This window comes from Fringilla coelebs (assembly GCF_963513975.1).
Source record: "Fringilla coelebs genome assembly, chromosome: 5".
In the NCBI taxonomy this organism is placed as follows: domain Eukaryota; kingdom Metazoa; phylum Chordata; class Aves; order Passeriformes; family Fringillidae; genus Fringilla; species Fringilla coelebs.
The window spans coordinates 33,543,532-33,570,968 of NC_140033.1; the positions used below are offsets into that span (position 1 = coordinate 33,543,532).

The window sequence follows — 27,437 nt, forward strand, 5'->3', positions numbered from 1 at the left end:
TCTTTTCCATAGAGAATAATTTTTTAAAAAAATAACCCCTCCAGTATTTGCGAAGTAAAATAGAGCTAGACTATATCACTTTCATGAGCTATGTATTTGCTTATCTGTGAAAGAAAAAACTGCAATAGAGGACAATTCCACAGTTCAGCATGAGGAAAATAACCACAAACTGCAAAGGGCACGGGTCAGCAAGGGCAGGCAGAAATTAGAGTGAAGAAATGTGGCTGAAAAGGCCACACGTTTATTATGTAAATGCATCTAAATTAACCCCAAAGACAGTCCCTCCTGAGAGGTGATGAAAAGCAAAGGGGCATGGGCAACTCCTTATCCCATCACTGTCTCCCACCCTTTTTAAGTGCTTGTATAATAAATAGTGAATATCCTGACTGTCCTGTTGCCAGTGCGTCCAGCCAAAAAGCTGAAGCAGACCCTCTCCTGCACAGATTGCTGTGCTGAGAGATGGCTGGAGCTCTTCAGGAAGAGCACATCCTCCTGTGGATCCTTCTGTCATCAGCCTTGCAGCTGGGGTAGAATCCTCTCCTCTCCAGGGCAGTACAGTCCCAGGGCCTTTGCATTTCTGTTGACCTGTTTTGTGATCTGAGAAGATGAAGCACTACCATAAAGCCTACAAAAATGCATCTGATCCTAAAATCTGAAAAACCCACTGGTACCTAAGAAGATTCTTTCTAACCAAACTTCCCAATTGCTCTCTTAAAAACACCACAAAACCCTCAAAATATGTCAGTAATGCACATGCTTTCAGAGCATGGAAGAAGCCAAAAGTATGACAACAATACAGCCATCTAGTGAGCTTCATGGACAAAAAGAAATGTGAACAACGTGTTTCTGATTTTCCTCTCAGTTCCTTGCACATAAATGGCAGTGCAGAGACCTTGTTCCCATCTGTGTGTAAGCAGAGAAGGTGGTATGTGTTTGGTCCCACTCTTTCTTACCATCTCTCTTTGCCCCTTTTCATTCCTTTATTCCATCCCTTTGCATCTTTCCTGCTGACCACCAGCAGAAGGACCTTGCTCCACACCATTGCCCTTACTGTAAAATCTAGAGTATCAGAGCATCCTTGGCCACATCGCTGCCAATGCTGGAATAATCTTGCAGCTGCTGGTAAGTGATCGGGTATAATACCTGATCTCACCACGGTGGATTGTGTTCAGCTGCAAAACAAGCTCCTATCTACCCAGCACACCTAATTCCCAGAATGGGTGTGACTCCGTGCCAACTACAGCAGCATTTGGAGGCCAGCTGTCCTTCTCCTTCTTTCATCCAACAATTTGCTTTCACCTCTGCTGCCAGGACCACCTAGCCACAGATACTACAATTTTTGGCATGTCTCGAACCACAAAGGTTCAAAGCACAATAAAATGTAACTAATTGGAAGATGGAAGCTCTTTCAGTAGTCTCTGGAATTTAGCAGAAGGGCAGAATTTAGCCAAGGAAAGAATTTAGCTATGTTTTTTGCAGCATGAAAAATTAGGTTTTGTCACTTCAGCAACAGAGGCAACAAGTTACAGGAGAGTTTTCAGGAACTGAGAATCAATATTCTTCAGTCCTACTCTCTGAAACGACCTGCATTTGCTAAAATGTTCACAAGCCCTCCCTAGCAGCCCTAACATGTAAAAGCAGGCTGCTCTCCAAGTGGCGGATGGAGCTCTGTGAGAAGGAAACCACGTTAAGCTTTACAAGGGAGTGGGGCTGTAGTAGGGTGCTCCAGGCGCTGCATTCTTGATGTGGTGTCAGGTTTCAGTACTATTATGAAAAAATCTGCAGGGGATTTGCGTGCATACCTTACACACATACCTTTGATGTTCACATTGTTAGAGCCAAGCAACAAATAGGATCTTTAGGTCACATGTAGCTTCCAAAAGGCTGTTAAATAACTATGGCTAGACAGTCGGGTCTAGCCATAGTTAGTCCTGAAAAAGGTCTGTCCTGCAAAATTACAGTAAAATTCTTCTCTCCTATATTGGGTTAAATTCAGAGTCTGTTCAGGGATGTAAATAGAACAGCTCCAAAATTACTAGGATTATAAAGAGCAGAATCTCTTTCTTCCTCCCTCTCTTCCCCTTTTTTCACTCTTTCGGACCGAGGGAATCATATGTTCTTAAACACTATTTATATTTCTGCTGCTGTTGAGAGGCTGACAATACGATATTGACAATAGGATAGATATTGAGTTTGCAGTCATTTATTAAATGGGTTCTGACTAGATTTTTTAAAAAGCTATTTGCTACTGTCTTTTAAAATACATTATAATGTTGCATGGATTTCACAATGATGCGTGTGATGAAGTTGCTGTTAATGAGTAAAATCACACCAGAAATGCAATGGAATGGTGGGGTTTTTTCCTGCTTTGCAAGACAGACCTAGGAATCATGCCTTTGGTAACATAATGAATGTAATTTCCATTTAAAAATAAGAATATGAATTGAGTTCATTATTTAACATACCACACACCAGAATGATCCCAAAATATATCAAGCCAGGAAGTGGATTAATTGCAGCAACTCGCCACCAAGCCCCTGGTATATTTCAAGTACATGGAGAATGTATTTCTATTTTGGACACTGACTTCTTCATGAAATCATGCCTGAATGTCAGCAGTCTGCTAGGACTCTGACAGACACTTGTAGCTGCATCAGTGTCCTGGAGGCAGTAATAATTACCAAAACTATTTGATAGACAGACAGCTATCAGACATCTGCATATCCCAGACGTACAAAAACATCCCCAGCCAGCCATGTGGCTACCAATGAATCTGCTCAGACAAAGAAGTTCAAGAGAAATGCCTCAGGCCAGATCCTCAGCTGCAGAAAATCAGCCAGGCACAGGCGATTTGCCTTCCTTGCCCTGTGTGCTTTTTCTTTGGAGGAAAACCCTGCCCAAGCCGTCAGAGGGCAAGGGGAGGTCAGGGAGGCAATGGGTTGAATGGGAAGGGGAAGCTCCTGCAGGAGCTGAGAGCTGTGCCTGGGGCTGACCACATAAGTTTGTGTACAAGATGCTTTATATCTCTGAAGGTCTAGAAATGGCTGTGCAAAAATGGCTGCCTAAAATCCCTTGTATCCTTACCCCAGTTTGTGCAGATAAGGGGGCAGATAGTTCTTCCTACCAGTACCCAGTGCTGTGTCTGTGCTCAGTGAGCTGAACAGTGCCTGAACACAGGCAGCCTCCAGCACTGCCCTACAGTTGTCCGTGCTGTGCAGCTGGGAGCTTGCTTTCCTTCAGCATCTTGTCCTCTGCCACATGACAATTTCATCACATGCATCATTGTGAAATCCATGCAACACTCTAATGTATTTTAAAAGACAGATGTGGTTAAGGAAGCAACACAACCCAGGACTCTTCCTTCTAGGCAGTCTGGAGGAAAGGGGGTATAGGACTGGGTTGCTTTCTCCTGTTGGTGAAGTCTGAAGGTTTTCTAGGCTGATCACACTCTGCTGCGCCTGCCTTCCCACAGCGCCCGCTCTGATGCTGTCCTGCTCTGGCTGAGATGTGTCTCACTAAAGCAAGAAGCACAAATCCCTGGAGGCAGCAGTTCTTGTAGAATGCAGCTAAACTGAAGAGACATTCCACAGACTGGTCCTGGGAGATACCCAAGGGAGGTCACAGACTGCTTGGGTCAAATCTCAGAGCCTTCAAGGTAGCTTGAAACGCTGCCTTTCCAGAGTGGTGAAGGCGCCCGGGGGCCGGGGGAAGTGCATACTGTATTTTCATCAGTGTTCTCCTTCTTGAGGAGAAGCACAGGTGCAGGCTGTGGCATTGCCATTGCATCATCACCGTGGTGGAGGTGCATAGCCAGGGACAGTTACCACCTGATACTGCTGGGACACTGCTGTAGTTCCAGGTCTGCCCAGTGGAGCAATTTACCTTTTGTTTTCAATCACTGCCACTCCAGTTCTTTGTCCATTCCTGTTTCTAGGCTTGGACCTGTTGTTAGCAGAAGCTTTCATGGGCCTGGAAATTAATTTGATTGTTTGTTTCTAAGCCTACATTGTGGAAAATGTGCTGCACTTATTTCAGGTTTCTAAATGGCACAAGGACACCGTTACTGAATGAATGGATGTCTTTGTGATCTTAAAATTGAGAAGAGTGAACATCAGAGGCCACAAAGGGAAATGTTACCTGTCAACAGTTGCATTTTGAGCAAAACCACTGAAGTTCAGAGGTCACTTTCCAAACAGCAGTGGATTTTGCAGCAGGTTGGCTTGTTTGGGACTTCCCTCTGCTGTTTACTCTGTAATTTCACTGGAGATCAGTGCAAAGGTCGAGAGTATTTGGGAGCTCCTGGCAGTCAGGTCCAGGGTTGAGTGTACTGCTGACAGTCCTGCAGCTCCGATCAGCTCCGTACAGAGCCTTCCAGTGGGAGTGACCTCTGCAGCGGGAAGTGCCCTGGGGTTTTGGTCCGTATGGCGGGAGGTGCCTGGGCAAGAAGAGAGAGAAGACTCTAAAACCAAAGTTGGAACCAGATTGTAATGTGAAACAGTGCTTTCCACCTCTAGATCATCAATTCAAATCTAGCCTGTTTGGCAGTGACCAAAAATCATTTCCACATGGGCCAAGAGAAACGCATGGTGAACACAGGAGCTGCTGTGTCCAAAGAGACAAGATAGTCTGGAGATGAACAGTTGCACAATAGTTATTTGTCTGGACAGGTCTGCAAGGTTTAAAGCTAAGTCGTTTCCGATCAGTTTATCCCTGAATAATGAGGGCTTGGTTTCTTTGCAAATAACTTATTATTTATTTCTGTCTACTAAAATGTAAGATTTTTTCTTTGAGCTATAGCTAAGAATGACTGAAACCTCCCCTCTGGCTTTCTCAATAGTCTGTCTGTGTAGGGGGGTATAAATAGACACATATGACGTTTGCCAGACAAAAGAGACAGCTCATGTTTCCTTAGGTGTATATCAAGGATAACCTCAATGCTGAACTGTGTGCTAGAATTATTCTGAGACAGAAAATACTCCTCAATATTTTAGCAGCAAAATGCACAGAGTGCCAAACTAAACTTAAGCAAAATGCATCAGGAAAGCTTATCAAATGTGTGACAGATGATAATGAAGTAACAGGAAAACCCCACAGAGCAGCAGTGACTGTATCTGTTGTATCTGAAGGAGAGCAGTCAGCAACAGCAGATACTTCTGCTGATGAGCTGCATTGATTTTAGATGAGAACACCAATTTAAACTTTGCTTATTGTATTGAAGCACAGATAAAAGGCCCATCAAATGGATTTTTCATAAGCTGCACTGCCCTAAATATTTTATGGAAATGTAAATAATACTGGCTGAAACATTATAAAGCTTAGTAACATCTATGAAGAACACTGAACTAACTGCCACTGTGCTTTGAATTTTGAGCTTTGAATTTATTATATCTTTAATAAAATCACTGGAATATTGTTGTGCTTGAACTAACCATTCAGCTAGCAGATGAATAAAAATTATGGGTTTTCCCTTCCTGTTCTAACCATTAAATTTGTACTTGTTAAGAACTGTAATGGTGGAAGTAAGGTTGGGTCAAAGCTACTGAGAAATAATGGCTTATATGAGCATAAAAGAAAACAGAATTGGATTTTTAAACACATTTCTTTCACTGTTTTATTCCTCCCAGGACACAAAACCATTCCAAATGAAGCAGCTTACAGATACTTTGTATTGAAGGTAGCTTTCTGTAAACAAAATGTATGAAATCCTAACCCTGATGAAGTCAGTTTCTTAGCTTCCATTGAATATATACATATGTAACTGGATATATGTGCCACTGCCTGAATTTTAAGATGACCAAAAGAGTCATTTGAAGCAGTGCTTTGAATTTGCCATTTTAAATATAAATTTTTTTTTGCCAGTCAAATAACTATTAGAAGTCACTCTGTGTACTTGGAAAACTTTGATGCTCTCTGCTCTCCTCAACAAGTGGAATAGAAATACTCTTTATCATCGACTAACTGGTGCAGTTTCTGACATGTTGCAGACTTTTCCAGCATCAGTCAGGGAAGGTCAGTTTAAAGCTAATAAATATTTTTGCAATTATTTGACTTTGTATTAAAAACTCAGAGGAGTGCCAAGTAAGATAGAAAATAAAGAATAGTTTCACAGATTTTGCCAGAATTCTCCACAGATTACTATTAGCCTCATTTATGAGACTGCACAGAGAACTGTGAAATCTCCTTTGAACTCTAAGGGCCAGATGGTTTTGCTGTTAGATTCTAATGGCCCACAGCAGTGTGCATTCACAGACACTACGGTTGCCAGTTGACTGCAAACATGTGATGGAGGCAGGAGAATTCATGACCTGTACTTCCAAAACCCAAGTCCCCTCACTGCTAAAGCAGTTCTGCTACTGCCTCAAAAGGGAGATAATTCCTGAAGCAAGCCATGAACATACCTGGACCTGAGGAGTGAATGGCAGGCACATCGTCCCATGCAATTTCAGGATATTTCTGATGATGATCAGGAAGCTGCAAGTGGCTTTTGCTGGAAGGTGAGGGTTTCCTGGCAGGCTGTGTGGGCCACTGGTCCCAGCACTGAACCATTCTGTGCTGGAAGAGGGAGAGAAAGGCTGGACTCACACCAATTAAAGCTGTAGGGCAGAATGGTAGTTACTCTGCTGTCATATGGAACTGTTTGTAAGACATGATTTATTTTGGATTATATTGGTTTCAACTGGTATAATATGAACTTCCTGATTTTTCGAGGGTATGTAGACAAAAAGACCAAATATGGTTTTACTCATCTTTTAATTTAGAACTACAAGTGTTTGGATGACCTATGAAATTATTTTAATGGTCTCTGCACAACAGAGAGCTGTCAGCACTATAAATGTCATCCTAACTGGGTATTGGTTTCCATCATGGCCATTTAGTCTCCCCAGCAGAGCTACCTCCATGCAAATCTCTTATCTGTGTCAAGCTGTTGGAAAAAACAAAGAGTCACTGTTGCCAAGAAGCATCAATGAGACATCTTCATAACACTCGGTTTGAAGAGGAAGACACGAACAGAAAATCTCAGAGCGCTGTGTGTGTGCAGCTTGCCCTTGGAGCTTCAGGCATAGCACTCAGGGGATGATTTGCATTCAAACCAATGCTTTTATTTCTGATCATTAAAAATGTGTTCCAGCATTGCTCATACTAGCTGATAAAGATTTACCCTTAACTTTCCATTTTCCTTCCTTAGCTTTCTAACACTAGGAAAAGTCACAGGGTAAGAAGTACTTCTGTGAATGATAAGTGTGACAAATTGAATTTGTTACAGCTTTAGACTGCTGGTACAAGATGACTATGAACTCTATCACATGAGGCTGCTCTTTTGTTCTCACGTAGAAAGCAAAGAAATTGTTTGACCAGTATGAGCTGTAAGGATACATGTATGATATTGACATAAAGCAAACCAACAGAATTTGAAAATAAGGAAACAAAATGAGGGATGTGTGACTGAGGAGGAGTGGAGGAAGTGTAGAAGATAAACGGTTGGACTTTTAACGTTCAAAACTTACAGCAAAGATAAAACCATCAAAATTTTGTGCATTCTCCTTTTCAGGCATCTTGTGGGATTTTTCCTTTTCAAAGTTAGGAATATTATCCGCAAGTTTTAAATTATTATCTTCTGCCTTAGCTCACATACTCAATATTTTAAGCATGGCAAAAGAAATATGCTGCTGCATTTTAGGTTTGTTCTTGTTTGATAGACATTTAAATGACCTTGTCATAGGATTTTTTCCAGCACTGTAGTTTCATTTTTCTGTCTCATACATATTTTAAAAAGATACTCAGTTGACTTGTACTTGCATATCATGTAAAAAACCCTGAAGTTTGCTTTTGAGGTATGGAACATCAGCTGATGTACATGCAGTGTGCAGTAGCTGTTTTTCAAACTTAGGATAAAAATGAAATGTGAAAGCACTGTGTTGCACAAATCTCCTCTTAAGGTGGCTAACATAAGTGAGAGAGCCTCTAACCGGGTAGAAGTTCTACCATCTTACTCTGCAGACTCCTAGCAGGGACAGTACATAATATTTCCGAGCTCTCCTTTCTTGCTTACAACTTTATTTTGCCCCAGAGCACCTATTTAAAGCCTCTTGTCCATGGCTATCTTATAGTTCCAGTCTTTTCCATAACCAAGGCAGATTGTCTTTCTTTCCAGATAATTGAACATGCAGATGCAACACTTGTAAATCAAAGGTGTCACTTTCAAAGCCCTGAAAAGATCTTTTAATGCAGCAAACACAAAGTTTAGCAAGTTGAAGCATTGGTATCTACAGTGTGTCAAAATGGTTCCGAAGGCATCACATCCACAGCAGTTAAATAAAGGGGTGCTTGGGAAATTTCCTGTTATTCCTGAGCACCTCAGTTCTTCTGGTCAGGGTGCTCTGAATCAGCAGGCACTAGTCCTCACAGGACTGGACCTGACAGGATGTATATGTCCAGCCACATTGCTGCTCAGCCAGGCTGAAGCATGCAAAGCAATGCCTTTGAGAATTGGCACTTGCAGTGATGGAGCTGCCGCAAGCCGGAGCCCTCAAAGTGACAGGAGTGGGCACGGCTCCCAGCGTGTCAGTGTGTGTGCCACTGACACTGGCTCAGGGACTGAGCCCTGCTCCTGGCCTTGCATAGCTAAGCTTCTTCCATTTAAGGCAGCAACCATAACACATGCTGAGCTCCAGATCCCAAATCCAGGGAAACCTAGCCGGCAGTGAGCAAGCCCTGCCAAGGAGCTCTCGACATGAAGCACTACGATAGCAAAGGTCTTGAATGACTAAAATTCTTGAAAGCCTTGGTCAGTATCAGAGACAGTTTCCAACTGGGCAAAGTACAATATTTTCCCTCTGCTTTTTATGAATGGCTGGATAGGGTTGTGCTGGAGTCAGAGTTCCCTGTGGAAGCCATTCATAAAAATAGCAAAACAAAACAAACACATGTAAAAAAAACTTTAAAGGTCCAGTCCAAAGCCAGTGGGTGCCAGAGGCTGGGAAAACATGCTGGCAGCTCAAGCCCCAGCTATCACTGAAAGTATTCAAGGGGCTTTTTGGTGGTCTGAAAAGTATGAACTGCTGTGTAGAAGGGCAGCTGGTAGAATTACTGTGACACATACTAGGCAGAAAGCCAGAGCTGGCCTTGTTTCAGACATTGTCTTTCCTCTCATTGAAGTGTCAGGACCTAATTCATGGAAAATATGGTGAGTTGGCAGCTCTTTCAGAAGATTTCATTGAGTTACAGTGAGTGAGAGTCACATGAACATAGAGTGCACAGCCAAAAATATATGGGGATTTCTGAGCTGGAGAAAACAGTCAGCCTCTAAAAATGTCTGTGGATTTCATGTGGTTTGGGAGTAGACACATGTACAGGTGTAATCAACAGGCAAAAAAAAAAGAAAATAAAGAGAAAAAAAAATTTGACCGATTACAGAAGAACTCGATGAGTTCTGTAATTATGAGAGATTCCTTTAAAACAAATCATTCCTTTGTCCAAGAGCAGCAAATGTCCATTAATGAGTTCAGGGCCTGCAGTCCACCTGGAGAAGGCATCAATAACATGTGTGCCTTCTTGATAATAGTTTCTCCATTGCAAGGGAATTTAATGGAAAAGGAAAGGGTCCACCCTGAAGTTTAAAGACAGACCCAGTCATCAGATAGTTTTTTTCCCTCTCATATTTAATTTGAGAGCAGAACTTGGAGAGTGTTATATACAAAAATATAACAGCAGTAGGATTCCACTGAGTTAGAAAAAGACTGAAAATAAACGAAGCATCTCTTGTTAAAATGGGACACTTGTAGTGGGCGGCCGAATTTAATCAGTTACATTCAATTTACATTTTCATTGATCCTGCCCACTGAAGTATTGCTCTGAAAGGCCAGTTACACTAAACTGCTTATTCAGAAATATTCCAGTTATTTCCTACTACACTGTCATGAAAATAAGGCTTTTGGTTATGCAGAGGGATGGCATGTTGGCTTCTGCCCAAGCAAGGCACAAAAATCACGGCTGGGATATTAGGAAAATGCAGGAAGGAAGGGCAAGAAGAAAATCATTGGGTGCAATTCATAGACTTTAAAAACAGAATGTCCGGGGGAGGGAGGGAGGCAGGCAGCAACTTTGTCCCACTGAAGTAAGAAAAGCCTTTTTGTTGTTTCTGTGTCAGGATTTCATCCTTTATCTGTGGTCTTATTGTTCCATGCTGCTTCCAGCACCCGCAAGGGTCATCCTGTCATCTGGGCAATGCTGGTGTATTTTAAGCATGTCTGTATTTGTTCCTTAATTGGCACTCCTCTTCTCCCGGGTGGGGATGAAGCACACCGGCACCTTGCTGGGTCTCCTGTCTCATGTGAGGACTGTTTCCCAGTCCTGGGAGGGACCAGCCAGGAGAGAGACTTGCTGAGAATCTACGGTGGTGCCGCAAGGTCCTGCATAGGCAGGTGGACACACCCAGCCTGGCCGATGATGGGCATCTCTGTAATCACATGAATAGGCTTGCAAGGGTCAGCACAGCATCAGCTTCATGCAGCTGAAAGTCTCAAACCAGAACTCACAAGGCCTGGAACCCCTGTCCATCTCAGTCTCCTTGGTTTTGGCAAGGGTGGCTTTGGTCAGGTGGGAAGCCATGGGTCGGGAATGGGGTTATGTGTCCTTCACCTCTCTGCCTGAGCTTTGACCCTGCTTGTGATGGGTAGGGAGGGCTTCCCCACAGCAGGACACTCCACTCACAGCTGAGAGTGTTGTAAGAGAGCAGCAGCAGTGGAGACAACAAAATCTAGTTATAAAATCAGGTCACTCTCATGGTCTGATAAGTTAAGGCAGCAGTACCATGGAAGAGCTGAAAGATGTTAAGGCTAAATTAGATTTCACCTTGGTTTTAATTGTACAAACTTAACATACTCCTCTCCATCCACAGTAACATGAGCTACTTCAGAGCAAAGTTGATAGGTATAGGAGAGGCTGGGTGTGAGAGCTGGGTATGTTCATCTCTCCATCTCTGACTGTGGGCTTTTCCTGTTTTATTTCTATTGCTGAAAATATTTTTCCTAGCACTCATAAAATCAGTTAAGTGTTTTCACTTAATTTTGTTTCTCACTGTGCCTTTGTTTTACTTTTCAGCCTCAACAAGTGGTTCAAAAGAAGCCTGCTCAGGTAAGAAAAATTAATTTAAATTATTTAGACTACTTAAAATGGAATAATTTTTCAACTGGCCTCTTTTACTGTAAAGAAAGAAGGGAAATGCATCGATTCTGTGAGCTGGGGGACAGCTGTTGGCTTGCTGGGCACAACCACCAGAACAAGTCATGTGGTGGCCCTGGAAAGTGAGGAGGAAGCAGGGGACAGTGCCTGCTCAGAATTGTCCTCCTTCTGCATGGATCACCTTGTAGTGATAACGCAGACACACATGCACAGTTCTGTGGTGTAAGTCCAGCACGTAATGAATATCTCTGTGTGTCCTGAATGTGGATAGGTGGGAACTGCATTACAGCAAGGAAGGGCATATGCATCAGACTCATCTCTCTGCTTTTCTTAGTGTTGCATATAGGTAAAGCCTTACAAAATAAGGGCCTTTGTGAAATCATGGCTCAAGCCTGCTACTTAGGCTAAGTGGAAGGGAACTATGGGAGAGTGACTCAGCTGGAAAAAGGGTAGAGAGATGTGAGAGACGTGCTGTGTGATGGCCACGTGTCCACATCGTGGTGGATGGTGGTTGGTGGGCTTGGGCTTGTTGTGCCTTAAAACCGTGTAAAGTGGTAACCAGCTAACTGCTTTAAAAGGCCTGGGTTTTGCAATAAAGATGCTCTCCTTTGCACTTTTAGCAACTCTGCATCGTTCCACATTGTCACAGTAAAGGATTCTGTAAATCCACAAAATATAATAGGCTGAACTTGGTAACCAGATTGGATCCGTCATAAAGACTAATATGTTGGAACTTTTTGTGTTGGGTAGTATTATTCTTTTTTAACACTTTGAAAAAAATGCAAGCCACAAGGTGTCATGGAACCAGTCAAACACTGCAGGGAAAATCCACTTCATTTTCTTCTCCCAGCCTGCCCTGTGTTAAACACCCCAAGAATCTAACTCTAACACTTTGTTAAATGTGCACCAACAGAGAAAAATCTCTGGGCGTGGGAGCAAGTCCATAACTGCTCAGCAGAGTCCATGGGCTGTGCTGCTGTACCTCCATGTACATGAATGATGGCTGAGTCAGGAGCATAAAGAGTCCATTGCTCTTCTGGAAAGAGGTCTGCTTTTAGAAAGGAATAATATTTCAATTTTTCCACCTTATGGTTCTAATACATTATTATACAGTGTACATGGTCATAATATCAACTGCAATCTGAATTAGGAACTGTTGCATATGAAACAGAAAACATCCTAGCTATGAGTTGAAGGGGTAAAATGATGTAACTCTCCAAAGCATGTGCAGGAATCAGATTTCTACAAAAGAAATCAATACAGTTGCAGCAAAGATGAATCCACAGTACAGCTAATAGTGTTTCTGAATGGTGGAGGTGACACACAGGATGAATGTAGCAGTACTTTCAAGTAAGGTTAAGTTTTGCAAGGAGAGGTAACGCCTTTTCTTAGGCCAGCTTATGCAAAAAACAGCCTAAATCCCCAGCAACTTTACTATGCATGATCTGACTACACCACACAATTCAGAACACACCAAGCTCTTCTAATAGAAGATATTTCCTCTCCATGTCTTGCTTATATCCTTCAAATGTTATTGCTACAGTCAGGCTCTTCCTACTATGACAGGGTAGTAAACCTGCTGGTGGGCACAAAGCCAGCTCTCTCTTTGGTGGCATCTGAGTGACAGGGAGGCTAAGCCCTGCTGCAGAGAGGAGACAAATCCAGGAGGCAGAGACTCCCGGGCAGCTGCTAGTGTTGCCTTTTCCTCTGGTAAGCATCAGAGCTCAATCCCACTGAGGTCAGCAGGAAGAAGGGGTCTAGAGCTGATGGCTGTAGCCTAGCCTAGCAGACACCATTGCTGCCAGTGGCCTTGTGACGCTGCCAGGTTTCCAAGCTGCCCAGGCACTGGCTCCTGCGAGTGGTTTTTTTGCACAATAACCATGTGCAAGCCTGGCTGCAAGAGAAGAAGAAAGATCTGGGACTGAAGCTGGGCTGGGGTGTAGGAGGACAAAGAGGGGACCTGGACTCTGTTGTTTTGTAGCAGAACAAAGTAATGACAGATTTGATTGATGGCCAAATGATGCAGGCATTTGAACTGAAGCACTAGCATTCCCCATATGGATTTTCCTGACCGTTTGCTGAAGCAGTGATTCTGGTAGGGATGCCGAAGCGTGTGTTAACCAGCTGGATGCCACTGCTGCTGCAGTGGTGCCTCAGCAGCGTCTCTGTAGGCAGAGACAGAGAGTGAGACAGAGAAAAGAAAGCCTTTTGATATTCCCATTAGTAATGGAAGTGTTTGTGCAGAAAGTGAGGAGCCACAGAAGAATACATGAAAGGAGAGAGAAGGCTGTTTCGATATCTCCAGTTACCACAACTGACTAGTGAAAGAACACCTTAAATTATTTATATGCCATGTCTTTACACAGACAACATTTCTGCTTTTAATCTGTAGACGAAAGGATGTTCAGTGAAATCACTGAACTTGCCTTCAACCCTTCCTGGTTTTAACAGGCCCCACTCTGATGCTTGCAGTACCACACCATTGCAGTTTTGCTGTTATAGGTGCATGGCAAAGAACAAAAATTTATCATTGCGAGCAAATGCCCAGGACAGTGTCTTCCCGAGGCTGAAAGAAGGAGAGGTAAAACATTGTACTAATTCCTGGGATGATCTAGAACTTCATGTTGCTGGGTTTCACTCAAGTCTGGTTGCCTTTCTCTGATTTCTTTTTATAGTACCTAATTTCCCTTTAAAGTAGGGAGGTTCAGACTCAGAATTAACAACAAGAACATGAGCTCATGCAGGCTTTCTAATCTGAGCTGTCTAAGGAAATAGTGATAAATTATATAAACATAGGGACTACATGGAAGTTCATGGAGGATAATGTAAATCTTATACTACATTCAGAGGAATCTCTTCCTTTTCCATCTGTTTCCTTCAAAATATCCTCCCAGATGGCTTTACCATGTGGCAGTCTGGATTAAGTTAGAAATGTATACTTTCTTCATTGGTGGGGACTGTGAGAGGTTACAGTCAAGAACTGCTGGTTGATGGTAAGCCTTCCTTGGTAAAAGTGGCAGAAACTCTTGCTCACACTTGGTCCCTGAGTGGTCTCCTGTGCTTTGAATTTCACATGTATTCTGAAAGATTTCTATGAGTGTTAGTTTACATAACTCTTACTCTTGTTCTGACAAGAGACATAGCAAGTATGTCTCTTGGGTTTGCTTCACTTTTAAAAGTACAGAAGCAGTAGGACCAGATAAAATTTTCATTTTGCAAATAACAGCTCTGTTTCTATCACCATTTCCCAGATTCTAAGCATCATGCAGGGCACTGCCATGCTCTAAATCTCTTCATGGGTATCAGCTGTCCAGTTTAGGGCCATACAGATGTTTATGTAAACTTCTGCAATATCTTTAAACTTTGCCAAAGCTCTGAGGGTTTACCATCACACAGAGAGAAAGTAGCAGCAGTAAAACCCACTGGAAATCTACACACCCATGTCATTAATAGAAAGCTTTGAATACAGTGGTCTCTTCACATCTTTGTGATGATCAGTGATGCATACTCTCACACTTCCTTGGGGAAATAAAGAAAAGAGCCAGCATAACTGCGTGACATTGGTCAGTTTAGCACTTTCATGTAGATATTGCCTAAACCTCAAAACAAGACTCTTTGAAATCTGCTCTGTCTCTAAAGAATGTACAGCCGGATCTTACAGTCATGACATAGTGATATTTTTACCAAGGTGTGCAAATACACAGTCCACACAGAAATTTCTTCATTTCCTCATTTTTAAGCAATTTGTAGCAGCTGTTGACTCAGCCATATGGGGGAGTTACACTCTAAAGTAATATGAAGGACGTAGATGTTTTTAGCAAAACACAATGAAAGCGATCAAAATTTTCTGCAAACAGGACATGTTTACTTCTTATCATTTCTGCAGAGAAGACATATAATGAACATAAAACAGCCCTTTGAAAATTTTATTATCAGTCTCAAAATCTCAAATCCTTGGAAATCCTTTGTATCTGAGTCTGAAAGACAGCATACCACTCAGAAAGACAGTGTGTAGATCAGAATAAAAGTGTATCAGTCAGAAGAGTACACTTAAGTATACATAGAACAGTGTATACAAGAAAGTGTGCAGAAAATGTACACCAAAAGAACAAATGAAGCATACTTCCCTACCTAATGCCAAATGTAGAAGATGTATTTAAAACAATGTCCCAAAAAATCAAATCCAACAAGAATAAACACTAAAAAGTGAAGTCTTATTTTGTACAGGAAAGAAGGTCTGGATTTCCTACATTTTTTCCTGACCCACTCATTTCTCAGTGTTGGTATCAATAAAGTTATGCATATGAATAATTATATATATATATATATATATGTGTGTGTGTGTGTGTGTGTATGTGTGTATGTATGTATGTATGTATGTACACAGCTCAGGTTGCATCTATTGTGTAGGACCCAGTAAATGCTAGAGCCGTCACACAGGCTCTGCAGCCCAGGAGCTACACCTGTGGGTCACACATTGGTGTGCAGCCACAAAGTTGCAGACTGTGAGCCTGGGGCCCATGGTGGTTGTGTGGCCAACATGCTGGCAGACCCTGGCCAGTAGGCCCTGGGAGCACATATCTCATCAGTTCTCTGTGCCATGCAATAAAACTGCACTTACACAAGCCTCAGGACTTCTGTATATCCGCCAGCCACCATATGTGAATGCATCCTTTTCCCTTCTGGGAAATGGCAGACAGAAGTGTGGTAGGAATACTCCAGAAATCCACTTGCACAGGTTGAAAAGGAGCTTCCAGTGTCACAGAGAGGATGGTACCAAGCAGGTGCACCTGCACATCCAAGAGAGTGAGTGCCATTGTCCAAGGCCACCCTGTGTCCTGTGAACCCAGGAATGCTGCAGTCTTATTCAGCTCTGCCTTGGCTGTAGAAATACTGAATAATCTCTGCCCTGGAAGTTGACCTAGTACCCTGGGGTTTCATTGCTCTTTCCACTGCATTCAGCAAGCTACCTTGTGTCTCATGAACTTTTCTTGTCAGAAAGTTCCCAGGGGAACTCCCAAAAAGTCATATCCTGGAGAGACAAAACTTTCATTTCCAATAACATGTGGAATTTTGTACTTTAGCACGGGATAAATCTTATATGTTACACAGGCCACTCTGGAACATCCTCTGATGTACTGTAGGCTCTTGGCACCATGTGAACACATGCTGGGCAAGCATGTATTGTGGCTTATGGGAAATAGGGAGAGTCTCTAGCTTTCCTCATGGATGCAGTAGATGGAATTTCATGGAGGGTACTGGGCATTATATCCTTATCTTCTTTCTCTTTTCAAGGCAAAATGGTGGAAACTGGTGTGGTTTCAAAAAGAAGACATATTCAGTCTTCCTTTTTCTTTTATAAGGGGTTTATTGTGACAGGGAGACACTGAATAATTTGTCTGATGACTTTAAAAAAAAAGGCTGTTTTTTGAAATAAAATAAGAAAAGGAATCTGGAAGAAAATAGATAAAATATAGGAGTTGCAATTACTGCTTCAATGAACAGATGAAGTACTAACTTGAGCTAAGAATCATGGCTAGAAAGGGAGATCAGGTACATTTGAAAGAAAATATTTTCTTACTTACATGACATAACTTCTGAATAGACTCTGAATAATGTCAGTGATGCTATGCCTGAATACCTGAATCAGTATAAGACTGAGGTAGCTAAGGTTTTAAATATTTATGATTGTCATTTACTGCATAGCTATGATAGAGGAACATTTTTGAGATGGCTACTTCCAGAAATCTGGCTGTAAATAAATTAAACAAATTGATTGGATTAAATCAATGGATTAAAACGTCTTCAAGACAGGAGTATATATTCAGGCATTCAGTCACTTTTAAAGACTCAAAAATTGGGAATACCTCAGCAGCAGCCCCATTTCCTATCCTAGCAAGCTCTCCAGGCTACCAGGAGAGAAGTGTTCCCAGTGCTGCTCCCTAAACCTGAGACACAGTGCAGCTCAGGATTTGAAGGTCAAAGAGCCTGAGTGATCAAGCAGGAGAAGCATGATTTGATTTGATCGAGGCCACAGATCTGTTAAATTCAGCTGTGCAATTCTGACAGTAGATGCTGACTGAGTTTTACATCCCCATGCTTAATGCACCTGTGGTCCACAAGGCAGGCTAGGGTGCCTGTCACTGTGCCCCATGCAGTGCCTAAGGAACAGAGGTGCCCCAGTCACCACTGTGCCAGGACAGCACAGCTCCCTTTGAAACCATTATTGCTGAGAACTGTGCTGTGTAAGTTCCATTTTGGACAAGTCTCACAGTGCCTTGGTTCCCCTTCCACTAAAACTGAGTTGCTGGTGCTCCCTTCTTGCATAAGGGAGTGGTCAACGTGCACGCATTTATAATCTGATACGACAAAAAAGGAATCAGATTTAGAGGTAGTTTTTTCTTCCTGCCTTGTGAAGGACAATCTCGAGGATTCAGTCTTGCCTGCTGCAATGTGCCACTTCAGCATGTCATGTCCTTGTCAGCCAGTTTATGAGTCAATCAAAGAGCAGGAGTGCTGTGACTTAGTTCAACATAAGAGGAGCCTTCATCTCTGAACAAGAACAATAATGGATTCCTGGCAGCTCAAACACACAACATTTATTTCCCTGAGGCAAACTCTAGGACAGGAGGCAGCTTTCTGGATGAAGCACTGGTCACACATCTGCTTATTCAACACAGATATACTTTCAGGTCCCTGCTTTTTTCCCAGTGTGCTGGGCAAGACCTGACCCTAAAAGCAGGGATGTAAAACTTCAGGGACTACAGCTGTTGAGCCACTCCTTGCACAGCCCAGGGAGTGGGTGTTGCAGTTGGTGGTAGAAGGCTAGAGGATGCAGGGGTGAGCTAAAAGATTTCCCTAAGCCAGCAACACTCCTCTTCAACCTCTGCCTACCTCTTCCCTCCCCACTCCTTGCTTGTGGAAGAAGCCTGAGGTGGTCAGGCAACATCTGTGGGCAGTGTGTTTGACCCCACTGCTGTGGCCACAAATGCTGTTTAGGAAGGTACTCCATCTGGTTCAGAACCTGGCTCTGATTTGACACAGACTGGAGTCTCACTAATAATAGCCAGAAGAGAAGGAGTTGTGGTGTGTGCTTGGGAAACACCATTGAGGAGCATAGCTAGGCAGTGTTTAAAAAAGTGCCAGTCAGGAGTAAATTAAACAGTGCTACTTTTGCGTACACATGCTACATATTTTGGCTGAGATTTTCAAGAGTAGCAAGAGTCAGTGCTGCTAACACTTGGGTATCTTACTTCATACAAGACATGCGAGACGTACAAGATTCTCAGCAGCACATGGCTACTCTCTGAAAATAAGGATTGTTTTAAGATATATCCTGTCTGATACTCAGAAAGCTGAAACTACCGGCTTGATCACTCTGTGGACTTAGAGTAATGAAAATAATCAAAATGCTAATTAGCAAAGATGAGCAGCAGAGGGCTGCACAGGAGGAAGGTGCTCTTTGGTGAGAGCTTGGTTCCTGAGCTTCTCATAAAGAGCTCTGCATTTTTAGTGGTCTGCATTGTTGTTGCTCATCCACGTCCAGATGAAGCCACTGAAAGATGCTCTATTCCCTGACTTAAATATTACTACAGATACTTCAGGGTTGTATCCTTGCTCATTTGTTGCACCAAAAAAAAAAAACGGGAAACAAACCTATGTAACCGCTCTTGGAAATTGCTCTATCTTTGCTGTTCCAATTCAGCATATAAATTCTGCTGCAAATTTTATTTTAAAGATTAAGTATGCTGTGATGGATGTGTAATAAGGTAAGCACAAATAGAATCAAAGTTAAAGGTCAATGAAAATAAGTTTTTGTCTGTTAAATTATTTGCTCAGATAGATAGTTACAGTCTTTACCTATCAGCACTAATAAAGTTTGGCTAGGAAAACGAGCAGTATACTCAGCCCTTATTAACATATTCAAACATGTTATGGAAAGAAGCAATAAGACTGTATTTTTTTTTTCTGAATAAATGCCAGGGAAACCTGGTATTTTGTGAATTTAGTTCCTTGAAATCAGTGCTGCCATGCTACCCCAGGGTGACATCTGGCCTCCCTGGGCAGTGCCTCAGCTTGTGACACCTGTGCCAGACATTAAGGCTTGGGAGGACAGGCTGAGCCTGTGAGCTTGCCTCCTCCCTTGCAGTTCAGAGAGGACAACTCAGGCAAAGGATTCATAATCAAACAATTGTGATAGACACTTTAAAACCATTTTTCCTAGCAGAGCTTCTATTCTATATCATTTCTATTGATGCTCCCACTGTACTGTTCCTTAATGCTGAGATGGAGGGAAGCAGCCCAGATGACAAACACGGTCCGTGGCAGGCTGGGTGCAGTTTGGGGGCCCATTCAGAGCTCATGGTCATTGACTGCTCATTGGGTACTGTAGGCATGTGACTGCTGTGACAGCAGACAATAAGAAGTGTAGGAGTATCACAGCCTCATGTTAGACCATGCAGTGAGAATTATGGTCCTAGGCACTTCATGTTGAGGGCTACAGAAGTATGTAGGTGGTTTTTGGACATCCACACTTTGTCAAACAGTGCATGAAGGATCTAAATCTTTGCACAGCCTAGTGTTTGTGAGCATCTTGAGTTCATCCTTACGGGACCTAAACAAATTAATTTTCTTTTCTCACACTGAGGAAGTAAAATCCCTTAAAAACCACTGCCTGACTGTTGGGCATTGTAGCAGTCACATTACCATAGCAAACTGTCTCACTTTTCATTGGGATCCCAATACAAGAAATTTTAAATTTTTTATGAAGTCTGCTCTCGCAGATGGTGAGCATCAGTGTGATGAAGTTCTGCTGTTGATCCCACTGCAAAGCATTTCTGGAAATTCCAGAATGTTTTCAGAAAATGTTGGCTGAAAGCTCTCTTTAGAAATGACTAATGATTATATTAGAGAGGGATATAATATTGCCGGTGTAGTTCTTGCTTTGCCTCTGCTCTGTCAATGTAGTCACATTATTCAGGGCCGATCTCTGATCTCAGGTTTGAAGAGTTATTTGCCACACAACAACCATGGGAAAAGAGAAGGAGAGAAATAAATGAATCACCCACATTCTGCTTGAATTCAGATCTCAGATTTCCCACATCCTGGTATTTAATTTCTCACAGAGTTACCAATGGTTGATCTCACGGCAGGATTAGTGGGAAGAAAAATGAGAGCTCCATTGAAACCAGACTTGAGTCTGGAAGGAAAGAACATGTGAGCTCTAGGACCCCGGAGATATCAGATTCAGGGTAGTGAATGGCTTCCACCCCCTCCCCTTCCCTGATTCTCAGGCTTATTTTGAAGCAAATTCTGGAAACGGAATTCAGAACAGCAAAGACACAGTTACAGTAAGTTAAGGGGCTCACACATCGCTTCAGTTGTCTCCTGAGAACTGTGTTATATAGTGGGGCATTAACTATAATTTATGTTAGTATTTTTTTTATGTTTAGAAAGGAGAATAGATTAACATTGAGGTATAAATCGCAGTAAATCTGTCTCAGCTGTAAAATAAACATGTTTTGAACATACATTTCAATGAGGATACCCTCTCTGATTTGATTATAGAATGTATGTGTGTTCAATTGGAAAAGAAATTCCCACGAAAGATTCTATAATCAAAAGGAAATCATCAGTATCTACTAAATTTGAGACCCTCAGTCACTTTGAATCAGGTTATCTTGGTTTGGGAAATACAGAGCTTTGTCCTATGGATCGCTGCATAGATGGATCTAGAAAAGTTGAGTCGTTGCTCTGTGCTGAGGAGGCCAAACTTTCTCACACTTTCCACCAGATTCAGAGTGTGAGATATTCAAGAAGTTGAAAAAACCTTTAAATGCATCACTCTAAATCCTTTAGGAGTTGAACATATTAAGATGACAAGAAGAGTTTGTCATTAAACTATAACTACCCTTTTTGGATTACCTGGTATTTGTAGATTTATTGGCAAGGTGGCTTAAATTAGGGATATATTTTTAGCCTGCAGCATTACATAATAAAAGAGCAGCTGAATTCTTGCAGTAAAAAAGGGAAGGGATGGGGGAAGTTTATTAAAACCAACATGAATCTCTCTGATTTTGCTTTTTTGTCTGCACAAAGAGGTGCTCCATGGTTACACAATCAGTAAAGTTTGCAAGGGAAGCATTTCCATTGCCCCATTGTGCTCAGGAGCTGTCGCCTGCCTTTCACTGCAGACCTGCTGTTTAGTCTGAAACTGAAAATTAAACCCAGAACCTCAGCTCTCTAAGTTAAATACTCTGCATTGCTGGAAGCACGCAGCCTTGCCAGTGTCTGTGTGGCAAAATCCATGATCAAAATCCTCAGACATTTTTTAAAGCATTTTACAAGTCTGTTAAGCTTTATTGTTTTTGTTTTGATTTGGTTGGGGGGTTTTTGGGTTTTTGTTGGGTTTTTTTTGTTTGTTTTGGTGTGTTGTTGTAGTTGTTCTTGTTGTTAAAAATAATTTTTTGAATTATACTAGAAAGTCTCATGTGAACTGTGCTGAACCAGCTCAGGGAGCCTGGCTCACTATCTTTACGAAACATGTTTCTCATTTTGGAGGGCTTTTCTGAGAACGGCCAGGGCAAAGTAGAGCCCTGTATGTTAAACTCACTCCTTCAGTGAAACAAGAAACAAAAAAACAAGGGATGAGAAAATCCAGGGGAGACAGCCGAGAGCAAGGATGGCGGTGGCCGAGCCCACGCGCCCCGCGCTGCATGGCAAGGGCTGCTCAGCCCCGGGGCCGGCGCTCGTAAAAATGTCACCAGTGCACTTCCACTGTGAAAGGCTCTTTTATCTCCCCTTCCCACAGCCCCTTTCCAGAGGGTCCGTGGGGCTGCGCCCGGCGGCTGCTGCTTGGCCTGCCCGCATGGCTGGACCCTAATGAGGTGTGTGCGGCTCTTGGCCGCAAGTTTTCAATCTCTTTCTTACTACTTCAAAGCTGCTGCGCCGAGGTTCAGACAAGTTTGATCACTTGGCAAAATCTCTCAGCTGGGATTCAAAAGGGAAGATGCTTTATTTTATTATTTATCGCAGTAGATAGATAGCTCTTCCCAAACTACTCTTGCCAGTGGCTTCGTGGTCAGAGCCACAATGTTTTCTTAAGTGATAAAGGATTGAAGGTGAACAACTTTTGGCAGTTGCTTCCTGTCTGTAACAAGTGGTCGTTTTCAGGGGGAGAAAAAAAAGAGAATAGAAGTATAACAGGCCCTACTTTATTTTCCTCTTCATGCTTTATATTTGGTGGGAGGAGAGGGAGGACCAAAAGGTAAATGATGTGGGTTTGACCTCCATTTCAAAGCCTCTGTAGTGTTTCCCTACTCCATTCTGGGAGACCGTTGCTGTAATCCTTCCTCTGCAATTCAGCATAAAATATGCAGAGAAACTGGTGCTATTTCAAGTATCTCAAGGGCTCAAGGGGAAGGCAGATTCGCTCAGGTTTACCTCTATGGGCTCCAGTATACTTTGGGCTTTTCCATCTCCAGTGCCACAAGAAAGCAGAGCTAACACAGTCACCCACAGCATTTCAGTGAACTAGGCAAGTCTAAGGATTTCTAAGGTTGGCATCCATCTTCTTTCATCTAATTATGGACACAAATATTAGTGATTAGAGACTATTATTAGAGCCTCTGCTTGCCTTATGCTCCATTCTGGATTTTGGCTCTGAATGCAGAGCAGTTTACAATTCCTCCAATTTACAGCATTCACAAGAGGTTTGTAAGAGCAGCTTCTCAAAGTTGGGGTCAGTCCAGCTCTGTTGTATATGTTTCTAACAGCACCGCTGCCTTCTTTTTCTTAATATTTTATTTCCTTCCCACCAGAAATGTTTATATATTGTAGGGTTGAAGCTCTCCAAGACAAAATACATCTCTGTCAGTGTTGCATAGCACCCACAATTGCTTCAAGCACCATTTTCACTTTAGGTCTGTGCTTTGCAGATTTTAAATGGTGTTTCCTGTAAAATTCTTCTGACCAGTACTGAGATTTTGCTGAAGATTTTCAGTCTCCTTTTAATCACATGGGGAACAGATTTTTTCAAAGTGTTTTGACCTGCTTAGGTCAAAAAGGCACTTGCTGTAGTCAGATGCCAAAACGCGTTTAAGAAATCTGGCCTGACGTAACTTAAGACAGCTGAGTCTCAGTTTCAGAAGGCTTCAGCCACACAGGCTTTGGCACTGAGTGACTTGATGCCTTGCAGGAACCTCATTGCTGAATTAATTTCAGGGCTGCTTTAAAATCCATGGCAAAGTTGGGCACCTAAAGCTGAGGTTCATTCAAGATCATCTGTAAGAGAAATTGAGAGGCAGAACCTAAGGCAGGTACATTTAGGTTTTAACTAAATGTCAGTCAGACTATTTCCTGTTTCTGGAAGTTCTCAGTGTGAGCCCTCCTGGATTTAAAACTTCTGTGTCAGATAAGCCCTTTCTCTCAAAGTAACCAGAGAGATTCATTATCACTCCATTATATCAAACTGTTGTCCTAGTGAGAGATAAGCTAGGAGATGGAGAAATGTTTTTTATTCCCCCTTTATCTAACAGGAAGAAGAGACTTGAATCTATATTTTAAGTAAGCTGTTCTAACTTAAAGAGGAATGTCCTTTCCTGTCTTGTCCTGTGGGAATCCTCCTAAGCAATGTCTTAGTCCCCTCCAGTTGTCTGAACCTGTTGCTTAAGGACCAAAACTTGGCCAAGCCTGCTAAGATACTTCCTCCAGCAGTGGAAGGGGATCTGTAGCAGTGGTTTCTGTGTGTGTAAGGATGGTCAACTCTCTCTGACCTCTACCAGCTGAGTCCCAGCACAGCCCCAGCAACTTCACTCAGCTGCCTCAGCTAGTTCACTTCCTCCAACAGCTGGGGATGTGTATTACCCAGTAATCCCCATGAGCAGCCTTTTTGCTAGTCAAGCAGTGCTATTCCAACCATAAAAGAAGAGGACAGACTTAATTTGCTTACTGACTATGCAGCTAAAAAACCGCAGGCTGGTGACCTGCAGGAGGGAGTCAGGTTTTGGCTTATTTTCTCTACTCCCTTTCTGTCTTTCACAGAATAATTGGTTATTTATATAAAAGTGGACTGATTTCAACAGAAGAAAGATGCATCTTCCATACACAAAAGTTTAGGGGAGAGCCTTCTCCCTCGAAGGTAGAAAACCCATCTTGAATACCTACTTCAAATCAGAGAGCATGGAGATTTCAAAACAAGTCCATGTGTGAATTTCCAATCCAGTGCTATTGCGTACATGTACGCAATTTTATTAAAATTAAAAAGTCTTACTTTTGCTATCTGTTATACATTGCCTTCCCGAGTGTGAAAACTTTGAGGACATCACTAAGTCAAATTGATCTTGAGGCTACCTTGTAGCCCTTAGACTGCTCCCAAGAGTATTAGGCAGCTCTTCACAGGCCCACCAGCAAGCACTTGGGCATTGGGAAAGCTCACCAGCAGCTAAGCAAGGCTGCTTGCTGGTATCTAAATATTGCTGGTATCTAAATAATATGCCATCATGCTATGGCCAAATCTGTGCTCTTTTGAAGGCCAACATCTTTACATAACGAAGTGGACTGTTAGAGGCTAGGTCAATAGAAACTTAAACATTTAAAGCAAGAATGTTGGTTTCCAGTCTCTACATCTCAATCCCAATCTGCCCCATCAGCTCCATCTCTCTGTTTGTCTCTTTGTTTGTATTTAATGTCATTAAAGTACTGGAAGTTGTACTTCCTTGGCGGGGGGAACCTGTCTGCTCACTGCTCCCAGGGCTGTCCCATGAGTCAATGATTGCAGAAACAGTGGTAGGAGAAGGCAGGGGGTCTCAGAACTGCTCTGTAGCCAGAGTTTTTGACTGTCCTGTTAGGTGCCAAGCTAAAGAATTTGTGCTCCTTCTAGCATTCTAGTAGCTGCAGTGCACAGCGATTGCTTGCTTGTGGTCTGGTTGACTTTTATGTGTTTAGAGACAGAGATCCTGCACTGAAATAATTCCTTAAAATCATTTTTTAATCCAGCAGTTGGAAGGGTTGTATGGCCTATTCTGTATATGGTCATGGTGATCTCTTCTGCACTAATAAAGCCTTTCACTGTGACATGTGAAGTATACCTGCAACAATTTGAATTCTGAATCCAGCTTCTGGAGTTAAACTTTGCCTTTCTGCTGAGCGACACCTGTCACTGAGCTCGCTAGTGCGCTTTGCAGAGAGTGCAGAGCTTGAAGCAGTAGATTCCACCCTAGGCTTCACACAGAGAAAACCTGCTCTGAGTGTCTGTTAGTGCTGTAAGAATTTCTGAAGCAGTTTGGTGCTTTGCCTGTGGAGCGGTCAGGATGGCACTGTCTCAGCTGGGCAGAGTCAGGACCCTGGCCTCTACTCTAGAATCCATCTATTCCTATCCCTGTATTTCAGGGACTCCTCTGAAAATACTAGCTTGCATGCCAGGGGATTTCGGACATGCTAACAGCAGACAATGGTCCACAGTTTGCAAGTTGCTCTTGTCAGCAGTTCTTTTTGATGTATCTATTCAAGCATACCCTCTTGGGCTTAGAAAGCAGCCAGCAAAATCTGTGCCAATAGCTAATACTTCATTATAAAATAAAAGCTGTAGCAAATTCAGAGGCTCCATATGTAGCATTACTGTGATCCTGCAGCTCATTTCAAAATGAATTTTAGTTTTTTTAATCTGCAGGTCAGAAATTCATGAGCAGAAGGAATTGCCAGTGAGTTTCATGGGGCCAAGACATTGAACCTTGAAGTTTTCTCCAGGGTATTAGAACAGAACAAACATTTTTACAAAAATGCCGCAGTTACCTTGCTACAGGTGGGGGAATGCTCCCCCCAACAATTGTTTCATCATCAGGTTTTGTTTTGATCAGTTTGTGGGGGTCCACCAAAAAAAGAACACAGAGGACATACAATGACCAAACTAAGTATGTCTGTTCTTCAGGCCACTAGGATGCTACTGGCTGCTTGTAATTTCACAAAAATGGTCTGCAGCAGCCAAAGGTGGATCACCAAATGGAGGTCTTGGGCAGCAGGTAGAGTTACATTTCACCTGCACAGGATGTCATGGGAAAGAAGTCTCTTGGGATCACGTGGTGACTTGGATCTGAAAAGATGATGACATTTAAATACAGTTGTTTGTGGCATGGCTCCATTCTGGCTGGTACTACCTCAGAGGTTTAGCAATGAATCACAGAATTATAGAATCATTTGCGTTGGAAGGGAGCTCTGGAGATCATCCAGTCCAACCCCACTTCCAAGGGAGGGTAACCTAGAGCAGGCGACACAGGAACCTCTGCAGGTGGGGTGTGAAAGTCTCCAGAGAGGGAGACCCCATCACCTCCGTGGGCAGCCTGTTCCAGTGCTCTGCCACCCTCAGTGTGATGAAGTTCTTTCTCATGTTGTGGTGGAACTTACTGTGGTTTAGTTTATGGTCATTTCTCTTCATCTTGTTGCTGGGCAGCACTGAAAAGAGTCTGGCATCAGTTTGTTTTTTCACAGTGCTGAGACTTCCAAAGCAGAGATTCAACTTCATAGTTCTGGAGGGGGTTCACTGGTCCACACACCTTGACACAGTTGTTCTGTGCCCATTGGGTGTCCCAGGGGATCACAGGGATCCGCACAGAGAAGTAGGGCATGACACAGGAGACCAACACCTTTCTGGCTTATCTTACCAGATGAGATATCCAGGGCATCTAAAACAGCCTCAGGTGCTGTCTTCAGGCAACCAGATCCCACTAAGGTTCTGTCATACCTCAAAATTCTGTGTTGGCTTAGCCCAAATAAACGTACTGGTTGCAGACAGCACTTCTCACTGAAATCTGCTGTCCTGCCTCCTGTTGCTTTTTGTTACCTTCACCAGTGTTAAATCAGGGCTAACAGTGATCCCAGTCCCCTGCAGAATAGCCCTTCAGAGGGCAGATACCTGCTGTGAGTCATTGCAAAGTATTTGTCCTTTCTCTCCTGTGGGAGGCCAGCCTCAGTGAGAAATGGGGGTCCAGGCTAGAGTCCACATCTGCCAGCCCCTTGCCAGTGATGCCCCTCAGGAAAAGGCTCCTTTATGAGCTTTGGAGAAAGCCACCTTGCAGCTCTGTTTTGGGAGAGACACCAGCTCCTATCACTCCCTGGCTGACAGGGCAGTTACAGCAGCTAAGGGTGGAAATGGCTCGGTGTGCTCCCTTTGTCATACAGCATCATGCTTTGTCCTGTAGCATCTCAGGGCAAACACACCCATATGTGGGATCCATGGATGACTATGTGTGCCAAGTGAAACT

General features: G+C 42.8%; 1 protein-coding gene across 1 annotated transcript in view; it reads left to right on the forward strand.

Moving 5' to 3' along the window:
* HMGA2 (high mobility group AT-hook 2) overlaps window positions 1-27,437 on the forward strand; it is a gene marked incomplete at both ends in the record, with an annotated part of 105,713 nt that overhangs the window by 74,553 nt on the left and 3,723 nt on the right. Inside the window, one exon of the mRNA XM_084205883.1 lies at window positions 11,101-11,133. Within this exon, the coding sequence (XP_084062009.1) occupies window positions 11,101-11,133 (33 nt within the window). The remainder of the gene's footprint in view (window positions 1-11,100; window positions 11,134-27,437) is intronic.